Source organism: Hippopotamus amphibius, chromosome 9 (assembly GCF_030028045.1).
Source record: "Hippopotamus amphibius kiboko isolate mHipAmp2 chromosome 9, mHipAmp2.hap2, whole genome shotgun sequence".
Classification (NCBI taxonomy): domain Eukaryota; kingdom Metazoa; phylum Chordata; class Mammalia; order Artiodactyla; family Hippopotamidae; genus Hippopotamus; species Hippopotamus amphibius.
In genome coordinates, this window is record NC_080194.1 from 127,434,046 (window position 1) to 127,447,413 (window position 13,368).

A 13,368-nucleotide genomic window follows, 5' to 3' on the forward strand; every position below is an offset into this window, starting at 1 on the left:
CGTATAATTTTTATGGAATTACATGATAATCATATTCGGATTTATAGAAGCATTTTACAAGTATTGCAGTCATTGGGTAGAGATAATCATGGTATTTTCATCCGCTTGGTACTTTTTGAAACATGACTGTGTCGTGTAAGCAACCTGCAATTTTTCAGTCCGTGAGAGCCTGCCCTCCCATTTGTCCCGGTCCCCAAGGATTCTCTCAAATCAATATCTTTAGTTTTTTTGTTTTTTGTGTTTTGTTTTTTTTTTTTTTTTTTTTTTGTCTCCAAGGCCCAGGACACTTGTCAGAAGGAAGCAAAAAAGTAGGCCCACCCTCAACATCCCCCAAAGAACAAAGTCCCCCCACCTCTGAAGCAGGGCCAGAATGACACAGCCGAAAAATTGCAGTTTGTGTGTATATTTCTTCTGTTTGAAGTCTTTCCATGTTGTCCTGTTTACAAAGTTAATCTCAGTTGGGGTATCTGTCACAGACCTTCCTGTTTTTGTATTTAAATAAAAAAAAAACCAACCCTGCAGCAAGATGTCCCCAGTAGTTTTGCTGCCATAGTTACAATTCCCATGTGTGCGGTGCAGGCCCTGTGGCATGCACTTTAGTAAAGCTATCAACTCACCGCTGTGAACCGCCAATCCGCTGTAACAACTCTGCTTTAAGACAAAACCAAACAAAACTTAAAAAAAAAAAAAAGTGTTTGTGATCCAGCTTTTCTCTTGTCATCCTATGTGCATGCAGTAAGATCGGTTGGATATTAAACCATCAATAAAGTTTCACAAGATTTGAAAACCGAGTTTCTGTAGCTTCGCTATCTAAGACAGATCACCGTGATCTTGCAAAAAAGAGAGAAACGGGGGAAAAAAAACTGCTTAGCGGCCAAAAGCAGAGAAAAATGTTCTTTTCGCCGACGGATTTGGGTGGGGGAGGGGAGGGGCGAGGGTGTGTTTTAGAGCATCCCTGAGAGACATTCTCATCCCCCTACCTGGAAGGTAATGTTATGACAACGGGTGCCTGGTTGATGTTTTTAAGGGAAATGATGTACTGAAATGCTACGGCATCCGACCCCAAAGGGGGACAAGGTAGAAGGAACAGAGGGTTCGGGAGAATCAGGTGATATCTCCCATTTGCCTCAGATTTCAAAATCCAGAATTTGCATTGTATTTGGAATCACAAACATAGAATTCTTACTGTGTTGGTTCAAGTAAAATTAATTTGCAGTTTTGATTTTCATCGATGAGCTGTACTTTCCCCCATGATTGTATGTAGTTTTAATAAAATCATTTAGAGCAAGTGGGTGCCAACTGATGTTACAGAATCTTTTGTCAGGCACTCCTCCAAGAGGCCAATACGTCATTTTAAACTGTATGTCAGAGATGTAAACAGACATTTTGGATTTTTTTAAACGGTATTTATTTGGAATGTTTTCATTTATCTAAATAACTATTGCTATTATGAATTATGGAAAAACAGATTCCTATCATGTGTGGCATATAGTGACTTAACACACACCTCACGCAATCTGCAAACCCAGAAAATGTGTATATCTGTCTTTAGAAATTAGTGTTTATATCACTTACAGTGGTTTGTGAATAAAGAAAACTGGTTTGTAATATCAAAAAATAAAAGCTTAGTCTGAAAAGGTCCACGTGAGTTGGTGTTGTGAGTCTTTTGGCTGCTATGTGTTTCCTGGGAGAGTGGAGTTGTTACGTCCAAATGGGGCTGCCCTTGTACCCACCAGGGGGCATGGGGTGGGGTTGCCCAGGTGAGGCGCAGGCTGTCCTTGTCACTCCAGGTAGACCCAGGTGCCACCTGCAGGTGCCCCGGCTGGCTGGCTCAGAGCGCTCCCCTTCCTCATGTATCTTTCCAAAGAAGTCAGTGGAACCAACCATGGATGTGTAGAAAGAAACGGAACTAAGCTTAGCTGTATCCCGGCATGGAAACATCAGTCTTTGGTTTAAAACAAAACAATACCACCACCAACAAAAACCAACTGTACATTTCAAATGAAACATCTACTAGCATCTAAGTTATTAGTACAACTTTTAGTTACTGGTACAACAATTAGCCTTGTAGGAAGAATATGAAAAAATAATCATAATAAGTGGTAGAATTTACACTTATTGAGTGCTTACTAAGACCAGGCATCTTGTGTTCCTTATTTCATTTACTTAATGCTCCCACCAGGGTTGGATTATCTATCCCATTTAGTTATCTCAATAATATCTTAATCTCATCTCATTTAGTTATCTTCATACTGCTATTGAGTTGGTAATACACATAAAGATTTTTAAAATATGGGATCTGGAAAGGGTTAATCTCCAAAATATACAAGCAGCTCAGGCAGCTTAATACCAAAAAAGCAAATAATCCAATCCACAGATGGGCGGAAGACCTAAATAGACATTTCTCCAAAGAAGACATACAGATGGCCAACAAACACATGAAAAGATCTAATCGTTAGAGAAATGCAAGTCAAAGCCACAATGGTATCACCTCACACCAGTCAGAATGGCCATCATCACAAAATCTAGAAACAATAAATGTTGGAGAGGGTGTGGAGAAAAGGGGACTCTTCTGCACTGCTGGTGGGAATGTAAGTTGGTACAGCCACTATGGAAAACAGTTTGGAGGTTCCTTAAAAAACTAAAAATAGAACTACCATATGATCCAGTAATCCCACTACTGGGCATATACCCAGAGAAAACCATCATCCAAAAAGAAACATGTACCATAATGTTCATTGCAGCACTATTTACAATAGCCAGGACATGGAAGCAGCCTAAATGCCCATCAACAGATGAATGGATAAAGAAGATGTGGCACATATATACAATGGATTATTACTCACCTATAAAAAGGAATGAAATGGAGCTATATGTAATGAGGTGGATAGACCTAGAGTCTGTCATACGAGTGAAGTAAGCCAGAAAGAGAAAAACAAATACTGTATGCTAACTCATATATATGGAATCTAAAAAAAAAAAAAAAATGGTACTGATGAACCCAGTGACAGGGTAAGAATAAGGATGCAGATGCAGAGAATGAACTGGAGGACACAGGGTTGAGGGGGCGGGGGCCAAAGGGGAAGCTGGGACAAAGTGAGAGAGTAGCACAGACATATTTACACTACCAACTGTAAAATAGATAGCTAGTAGGAAGTTGCTGTATAACAAAGAGAGATCAACTTGATGATGGGTGATCCCTTAGAGGACCAGGACAGGGAGGGTGGAAGGGAGTCGTGAGAGGGTGGGGATATGGGGATATATGTATAAATACAGCTGATTCACTTTGGTGTACCTCAAAAGCTAGTACAAGAGCGTAAACAGTTATATTCCAATAAAGAGCTTAAAAAAAAGAGAATTACACAAGTAGAAGAAAATATGAAGAAAAAAATATATGGGGTCTGGAAGCAGATTTCTGGGTTTGAATCCTGATTTTGTCCCTTGCCAGCTGCAATCCAGGGTAAGTTAAGCCACAGCTCTGTGCCTCAGTCTCCTTATTCTGCCCTTTAAACTGTTATTTGGAATACATAAAACAATCTATGGGACGGGCTTACAGCGGTACTTCACAAATTGTAAGTTCATTATCTACAGGTGAGAACACTGAGACCAAAGAGGTTAGGTTATCTAAATCGCACATCAAGCAAGTCACAGGTCCAACATTCCAGAACAGATCCCTGTTCTCCTGGACTGATGGGAAGTTTCGGCATTCAACTTTAGAAACTAGAAGTCTTACTCTAAGCCCCCAAGTTTTTGTTCTCCACAACGCATTGTCTTCATAGCACCGATTATACCATTTCAAGTATATTCAGTGGTCCCTTCTCTGTAAACTCCAGACACATGGGACTGTACAAGTTAAGTCAACTTCCATTGCTCTATGTCCGTTGATCCTTGAACACAGTGTTACCTGGATTTTATAAATGAGGACAGTTAAGGTTTTATAGGTCCTATGATTTGCCTAAAGTCATGTCTAGTGACTGTTGGCCTGGAAGCTTGCATCTTCTTCCAAAAATTTTCTTTCATTATTGATGATGTTGGTGGTGGTGGTGATGAACCTGAGCATCTAATATCCTCCTTACGAAACATGTGAAGCTATATTAATTTCAAAAGAGAAGTTCCCAGGTTTATTCTGGCACATGGTGAGGAGAGAGATAGCCATCTCCTAAAATACTGGTTTATAGCTGAGTCCCTGCACTGTCCAAATAGGAGGCTATAAGTAGATAACAAAAGCAGTCGTTTGCATTAGAATCCCCCAAATCAGGTTCTTCTCTAAAATGGAGATAAACACATACACTTTACGTCAACTGTAAAGAAAATAAAAATGGATGGCAGAAGTGAGATGGTTTCTTAAAAGACTCGACCAATGGACACCAATGCCTGACCCCCAACCCCTTCATCCACCTGGAGTGTGGGCAGAGGTGAGCTAACAGGCCAGGGAAAGGTGATGGGGTGATGCCCATCAGGTGTGATGCACAGCCTTTGTGAATAAATCGAGGTGGATATTGATTTATTTTTTCATAGACAATGCCCGGGAGGTAGGTAGAGCCTCATCTCATCTGTAATTTTTTTTTCTTAAAACAGTATTTTAATTAAACAGGTCTTCATGTTAAAAAATAAATAAAAAGAATGCATTACAAATCTGACTCCATTAGCTTAGACCACTCTCTCAGAATCATTTTCCCACTCAACCCCCCTACAACCTGGATTATTTAGGCTTGTACCCAAAGGCTGTTGCTGCTTCTCGGGACTAAGTATTTTTCCTGCAAACAGAGCTCTACGTACAGATGTATGTATAATCTATGCAGTTTATATATCTAAAATAAATCTCTTTGTATATACACATGGATACCAAAAGCTTTTTAATATGTAATATATTCATTTTTATGCATTAGCAGAGCTACAGTATACCCATTAGAGGACCATAAATATATATGCTAGTTCTTGTAAAGCACATAAATACTGACAGAAGAAGTAATCAGCAAACGGAGCTTAACACCATCATCATTATTATCTCTAATCCTCACGAACTGGCAGGGTAGGTACTATCTTTACCACTCTACCCACCCAGGGCAGAAGCTTAAGCAAGCCTGGTGATGCCCAAGGTGTAAGGCTCTATGTGGTGAAGCTAAGCCATGGGCATTGGCTGTCTGGCTCCAGAGTTCTTGCCTCACTACGTGAACAATACTTTACATACACTTGTTAGTTAATCCTTGTGGCAGCCTGGGTAAATAACTTGACCCTGACTTCCTACACTTGCTCGAAAGGTGGAAATCAGGATGGTCCCAGAGTCAGCTTCTGAGAGCGCAAACCACCCTCCCGTGATTATCCTCAGGGTCGCCAGCCTGCGCCTGTGACTTTGACATCCCAGCTCTCTGACCGAGCCAGGCAGATGGTGTGTTGCCTGCGTGAGGCAGAAAGCAAGGGAGAGCAAGAGAATTCCCCAGGCTCTGAGAAAGAAGAAACAGCAGAACAGCACGTAGAAAATAGAAGAGCAGGGACCCAAGAATTGGGGTCATGGGGGTGCTGCCGGCAGACGATGGTTGGAAAGAAGGCACACTGGCAGCTCTGCAGCATGCAGACTTCAGCCACCCTTGCAGGGAACTAAAGGGGAAATAGAAAAAGAAAAAGCAGACAGCAATTTGCAGGTCAGCGCACGAAACCCTGATGCTCACATCCAGAAAGGCAAACTTTCTGCAGCCACACCAGGAAGTTGTCTGGAACTGAAAAGCAGGTCAGAGGCACTGCGCACAGCTCAACTTTTATCTCCCCCAAACACTCTTAGGCCAGCGAGCGACGGGGAAATTCATTACCGTAAGTAGGATTTCAGCACCAGTGGAAACTGCGGCTCAGCTGGACAGGGCTGTCAGCATAACGGGCTTGCTGCTGCTTTTTCCTTTTTTATTTTCCTAAACCGCATGACTAGATGATGTATTGTTCTTTGGACTATTTCCTTTTTTTCCCAAGCCCTATTCTTCCCTCTCCCCCTAAAGACTGAGAGAGAAAGAGAGAGTAAGAGAGAGAGAGCACAAGCTTTTGCTTTGTGAGAAAAGGAGGCAGGAAGGAAAAATAAAAAACCCACAAAACTTTCAATGTCAGTTGCAACCTTCTGAGACTGAAATTTGAAATTGTTTATGCTCGACATGGAAGAAGAAAAACATAAAATCTTCCTTTCTTTTTATCATCTTTCCATCACTTAGAAACAACAACAGCAACAACAAAAAGAATGACTCGTGCAAGCTGATATAGAGAGAATAGATTATTGTGATTTCCATTTGTCGTCGAAGAGTTAGACATGCAGTAGCCAGAATAGAAAAATGGACAGCAAAATTCAGTGGTTAGAGGTATTCTGCCTTTTTAAAAAAATTCCTCTAGATCAACCTGTGTTTCAACCCTGCCTCTGCTATCATCTATCTTCTTCCCAGCTATGCAAACTTAGGCAACTTAATCAGCCTCTCTGGGACTCAGTTTTCATGTACATGAAATGTCTCATAGGGTTTCAGCGAGAATTAAATGGGATTGTGTAGCACTGAGAGGTCTGGTTCTGGAAAAGTCACTCACGTGGTGACAACAATCAAACGCCGTGTTAAAAAGTGAGACATTGGATTTTTTTGAAGGCAGGCGGGAGTTAGTTCCAAGCTACATTGAATTTGGGAAACCAGGGAGGATGTTCACCTATTGAAGCTGTTCTTGGAAACCATCATAGTGGTTTGGAGTCTGTGTGCACACCAGCCAGAGAACAGCTCAGAAGTCTCTGGGTTTGCCGATCTGCAAATGCACATCCCCTCCACTCCCAAGTGCCAGGCAACACAGCATTAGAGCCACTCCACCCCCAATGTGAATCTCGGCACCAACACGTGGCTCTGGCCAATGCATTTAACAACATGACGCCCCGCTTCCTTGTTAGTAAAGCAGAGAGAAGTAGAATTACCTTGAAGGGCAGTCGTGAGAACAGGTTGAGAAAATGCACATAAACTGCTCTGAACACAGAAGATGTGCAATAAATATTCACCCTCATTCTCTCCTTCATTGGCCTCAATATATTGTCATCTAGAAAGTTCTGTTCCTTCCTGGTTTAGAGGATTTAAAGTAAAGCAAAACAGCGACTTCCCTGGCGGTCCAGCGGTTAAGCCTTCACCTTCCAATGCAGGGGGTGTGGGTGCAATCCCTGGTCAGGGAGCTAAGATCCTGCACACCTCACAGCCAAAAAAACAAAAGACAGAAGCAATATTGTAACAAATTCAATAAAGACTTTTAAAATGGTCCACATAAAAAAATGTTTAAAAATTAAATAAATAAAATAAAGTAAAACACTCAATGCCAAAAAAAAACAAAAACAAAAACAAAAACCACACACAAACTGTTATAGATACCAAAGCCCACCCACCCTTCGCCCCATAGACTTAGGGTTAGATAAATTAAGAGAGACCACAGGGATCCCTTTAGGCCACAGAAGATGGGCCAAATTCCGAACAACCTGGGCTGAGAAGAATTACATGGATATTCGATAAGTTAAAAATGCCAGTAATTCTCCGGTCCAGTGGTTAAGACTTTCTGATTCCACTGCACGCAGCATGTGTTCGATCCCTGGTCAGGGAACTGAGATCCTGCATGCCCCGTGGCACGGCCAAAAAAAAAAAAAAAAAAAAAAAGCCAGTAATTCTCTGAGTCCCCTGCCACCAGTTTGGTTGCTCTCCTAGCAGCACACTGTCTCCACCCAAATGCATAAGGATCTGGGTTGAGATTGGAAGAGCGAAGAGGTCATCCGTATGGGCAGTTTGCAGCAGCAACCTGACCCTTGGGCAAGAGGTCACAGGTCATCCCTTAGACCTTCCAAAGGGCTACCACCATTTTCCTTAGTACCCCAGCCTCGACCTCCAAATTCCTTGATGTAGGTCCAGGAAGGAAGCGCATATTCTCTGTCTCTCCCACATCACATACCAGGATGCTGTGGCTGAGCCCCAGCTACAGGCTGGAAGTCACCACTGGGTGGCTAAAGGGACCAACTCTGTTCTCTAAGACTATTGCTGGGTCTGTGCAGGTTTTTGCAAGATATGAGTTAACGTCCAATGTTTGAGACTTGGAAGATTTCACAGAATTCTCCCCTTCAGAAGCTGGAAAATTTGGCAGCACCAAGTCCACATTCCCTCCTGGTAACAATCAGCTAAATCTTCCTTAAGATGGGATGATAGCTCCCCAGTTCTCCTGAAGCCCCGTTCCCTTACTGCCAGCCAGCCAAGAACTCAACTAGGTGTTGGGCTGAGAGACTTCTGGTTTGGGGCAGCTTTAGTGGACAGAGATGGTCAATCCCATTGGCTGGGAGAGGAAAGGGCCAAGGGAAGAAGTGGTACCTAGAAAGTTCAAAGGAGAGAGAGGGAGAGGTAAAGAGGGAGAGAGAGAGAGAAAAGGAGAAGAAGAAGGAAGAGGAGGAGGAAGGAAGGAGAAGAGAAAAAGAAAGATGAAAGATAGAAAGAAAAAGGAAGGAGGAAGGAAGGAGGACAGAAGCAAGGAAGGAGGAAGGAAGGAAGGAGGGAGGAAGGAAGGGAGGCTGGAAGTCTTCCCACTCTGATTATCTAATGTTACAGATTTGTGTACATAACAAATCCATCGTTTACTTCTTCTCTAGTGATCTTTATATGGATTTATTGGCATTTTAGTTTTTAATCCGAGCTTGTATTATTTTTTTCTTAGTCTTACCTTCTGAGGTGTAGATATCCTCATGATTTAAACTGACTCTGTCCAATAAAGACACAATGCAAGATATATATGTAATTTTTAAATTATTTAGCAACAATGTCAAAAAAGTTTTTTGAAACTTTGAAATATGAAATTAATTTTCTAATAATATACTGTATTAATTATTTTAATGATATATTTTCATTTAACATGTCACCAATATAAAAATCTATCCTTTATATACAATAAATAAGTATATAAAATACTGTAATTTTATAGTATATAAATACTATCAATTATATATAAAATATATTTTATAAGTATATAAAACACTATCACTTCAAAGTGTTATAAAAAAATCTATTACAGCGATGTTTTGCATTCTCTTCCTCACACTAAGCCAGGGATCTGCTGGGAACTTTACACTCACAGCCCATCTCCATTGGGATCAGTCATATTTCAAAGGCTCAACAGCCGCATGTGACTCATGGCTCCCATATCAGATTGAAGCTTCAGACCACAGATGAACCCTCCTGGCCACCCTATTTCCAAATCTCACTGTAAGCTAAGCCTCCAAAGTGAGATCCCAATAAATCCAGCGGATGCCATGGGTGAAGCTGAAATCTCACGGGCTGTGTCACTGCAATCCCAGCCTGAGTCTGTGCGGAGATCCCTGTGCTTCTCAGAAAGGCACACACAGGCTCGTCTCCACGGACACCTATCCTCTAAGGAAACCAGACATTCATGTATTTTTCTTCTACTTGTTGTTACTAAAGCTCAGGTTCTGAAGAAATAACCCAACACATACTAAAATCTTGTCTTTGGGGTATTGTACTGGTTGAGTTACCAAATTCTAAATCCCAAAGGAGAATGGCTGTGAATCCAGAGGATGGACCAAAGAGGTTGGTTTAGAAGAAGCAATCTGGAAGGACTGCTAGGGCTACTGTCTCCTCATGCCCCAACCCCAGCCCCAACCCCAAGGGAGGGAAGCCTTATCTCTTTGTCTGTTCTTTTACTGTCTCTTTACTCAGTAACAATGTCCCACTCTGCCCCAGAGTACTGGGCACTAGGAATTCCAAAAGAGGATTCGAAGTCTGGTTGTAGTGAAACATTACAAATATGCCTGGTATACCATGATGTGTCAATCTTACCCTTGAGTGTTCATTTCAATTCCTGTGAAACAAATTGCCAGATATCCAGAAATTTAGCAGCTTAAAATGCTCATTTATTATTTCCATGGGTCAGAGATCTTGGCGTGGGTTAGGTGAGTCCTCTGCACAGGATCTTCCCAGCTGAAACCAAGGCTCTGGCCAGGGTTCTGATTCTCACCTAAGGCCTGAGATCATCTTCCAAGCTCACCAAGGCCAGTAGCAGAATTTGGGTCCTTTTGGAGGGAGGGCTGTGGTCCCCACGTTCCTGCTAGCTGTGGATTGGTGACTGCGCTCAGCTCCCAAAAGCCACCTACAGTTTCTTTCCATATGGCGCCTATAGGAAATTTACAACATGATGTTTGCCTTCTTCTACGCGAGCAGAGGTGCCCCTGTGAACCTTTTCACTTTCCCTTACAGGTTCCCTTGATGAGGTCAGGCCCACCCAAGATCATTTCTCTTTGGATTAACACAAAGTCAGTTGATCAGAAACTTATTCAGGGGAACGATATCATAGTCACAGGCTCCTCGCACACTCCAGGGAAGAAGATTATACAGAACATGTTTACCAAGGGGTGGGAATCAGGGACCATCTTAGAATCCTGCCCACCACATCTTGAAAACCTGCTTGTTTTTATCAACAGTGTCAAAAGCAGTCATCAAAGCAGTATCAAAACAGTAGCATCTTTGTAACAAGAACCACTTTTTCTATAATTCTGACCTTTCAAAGTATCTCTCTTTTCTAGATAACAAAATCAAGACGCCAAGAAGGGAGATAAGGTTGTACAGCTTCTCGAAGTTGGTGGAGCCAGATGAGAAGCTTGGTCTCTTTTAACAACAGAGACTTGGAAGTTCTTCCCATGCCATATGGAACTGTCACTGACATTCTGTTCCCTGACCTTCACAGACACAATAAATAGAAGCCTGTGTATTAGTTATCTATTGCCACATAAAAACTCACCCCCACATTTAGCAGCTTAAAATAACAAATGTTTACTGTCTCACAGTTTCGTGGGTCAGGAATCCAGATGCAGTATGCCTGGGTCTCTGGCTTAGGGTCTCTCCCAAGTCTGCGATCACAGTGCTTTGGGGCCACAAAATTGTTTTTCAAGGTTCGGCCAGGGAAGGGCCACTTGCCAGCTCACTGCCAAGGTTATTCACAAGACTCAATTCCTTGTGGACTGAGGCATTGAAGACCTGAGTTTCTTGCTGGCTGTGGCCCAGAGAACTTCCTTGGTTCCTACTAGGTGGACCTGTCTTCAGGGAAGCTTAGCACCCAGCTGCCTTCCTCATTACAGAAAACAAGGGGGAAGAGTACACAGAGGGCCTGCAAGATGGAAATCACAATATTTTATAACCTCTTTCTCAGAACTGACATGTTCTTTTTTAAAAACATAAATTTATTTATTTGTTTATTCATTTATTTTTGGCTGCCTTGGGTCTTCATTGCTGCACACGGGCTTTCTCTAGTTGTGGCGAGTGGGGGCTACTCTTTGTTGCAGTGTGCAGGCTTCTCATTGCCGTGGCTTCTCTTGTTGCAGAGCACAGGCTCTAGGTGCAGAGCTTCAGTAGTTGTGGCACGTCAGTTCAGTAGTTGCAGCTCTCTGGCTCTAGAGCACAGGCTCAGTAGTTGTGGTGCATGGGCTTTAGTTGCGGTGCAGCATGTGGGATCTTCCCGGACCAGGACTCGAACCCGTGTCCCCTGCATTGGCAGGTGGATTCTTAACCACTGAGCCACCAGGGAAGTTCCTAACATGTTCTATTCTTAGAAGAAAGTCAGTAGGTCCAACCCATGCCCCAGGGGAGGGGCTGACACAGGTGTGTGAATCCGGGAAAGCAGGGCTTTTGGATGGGGGTGGTAGTAAGAAGCTATCACCATCCCCCAAAGCTGCGCTGGTCCCCGTCATTGTAGACTCATCCACACTGTGAGGCTCTCCAGGGATTCCAGTTTCCCTTTTTCTCAATGGATTAAGCAATTTCACAATAAATCATGCTGGATGCATAGAATCCAATTAAGTGAAGCAACTGAGGAAACTCTTGTCTGAAAGTGTTACATAGGAGAGTGGTAAAGTGTCTTGGTTCCCAGGTCCACAGTCAAGCTTAGCTCAGGGGAAAAAATCATGAAGCAAGCTAAGCTGACAGCTGGAATCACGTGATCCCCAGCCTGACCTACACAGTCCAGGAGGATGAGCCCCACCAGGTCCCTGTTCTCTGTGCCTTCCAGGTGCCAACACTGAGGATGCAACAGGCTAGACGTGGAACATTCTGTTTGTTTACAATGACTTCTACAAAAGCCAATAAATACCTTGGTTAATGCTTTCATTTATAATCCAAATTTTTATCTTCATGACCTCATCTTTCATCTGTTTCCCCAGAGTTCTTCCGAACTCCTCCCTAGAACGTTCCTCAGGGAATTTCCCCACTTCTAAAAAGTGTTTGTTTTTTATGTTTTACTTGTGTGAAAAGTAAAATGAAACATTTTCAATCTTACAGTACAGTACCTTGAAAAGTACAGTAGTGCAGTACAACAGGTGGCACACAGGGGCTGGACTCAAGTGAACAGGCAAGAAGAGTTATTGCCTGGAGGAGGGAGAGGAGGTGGGAGATGGTAGAGCTGAAGGATGGTCAGCAAGAGGAGATGGAGGGTGAGCTGTGATTTCACCCACACCTGACGCGGACGGCACAGGTTCTGGTTCCTGGCTGGATTCAATTCTATCTACCCTCTTGAAAAAACGATGCAGTGATGTCTGGGTAGTAGCTCTTTTTTTTTCTCTCCTCGTCATAGATGACAGGATAGCACTGGATTGCATCCTGAATGGCTGCAGCAACCTTCGTGTACCATTTCTATGTTCAGGTCCTGTGCCTCAAAAACGAACAGTGCCTCCTCAAATAAAGAAAATCCCCTTGCCATTTCCTGCGTCGTGAATCTCTTCAGTTCTTCAGTAGTACCAGCTACATCACTGCTGCTTTTACTCTTGTTTCCGGATATCCTGGCCTTGAAATAAACACACTGTACTACTGTACTCTGTATAGCACTGTACAGTAAAGTGCACAAAAACACAATCACTTGTAGACGATGCACACATATGTAAACGTACGCCAGACACATGAACTAACAACGTGATTGGACATTCGAACACACGTTCGCATCTTTGAAAGTTGGAAACCTGAAGGTTTATATGTGGGTGACTTAGCTTATTTCTGAAAACTTACCCTTAGACTTTTCGCTACTTCAGTGAAGATTCCCTTTCTGATCAATACTGCCCACTCAATACCTGACCCAGCAGATTCTTAGCATATCAAAGATGAAAGAGAGGTTAAGGCTCTTTTATTTATTTTTTCCCCCAACCTGTGGTCCATTGACCACATGCATCAAAATCAGCTAGAAATCCTGTTTCTGAGGCTGATCTCTGAGCCCCTCCGTAGAGCTTTGGAATTTGGGTACCTAGTGTTGAGTCTGGGTGATTGGCATGCAGCCTAGACTTTGAGAGGTCCTGTCTTAGATCTCATCACCTCCAGAGGTTCTTATACCCAGCTGCACAGTAGAATC

At 42.7% G+C, this 13,368-nt stretch overlaps 1 protein-coding gene across 1 annotated transcript in view; it reads left to right on the forward strand.

Annotated features, from left to right (window-relative positions):
• The window catches only part of RBFOX1 (RNA binding fox-1 homolog 1), a 386,334-nt gene extending 384,699 nt beyond the window's left edge, over positions 1-1,635 (forward strand). Inside the window, exon 14 of the mRNA XM_057748889.1 lies at positions 277-1,635. Within this exon, the coding sequence (XP_057604872.1) occupies positions 277-312 (36 nt within the window). The 3' untranslated portion in view covers positions 313-1,635. The remainder of the gene's footprint in view (positions 1-276) is intronic.
• Positions 1,636-13,368: the final 11,733 nt, after the last annotated feature.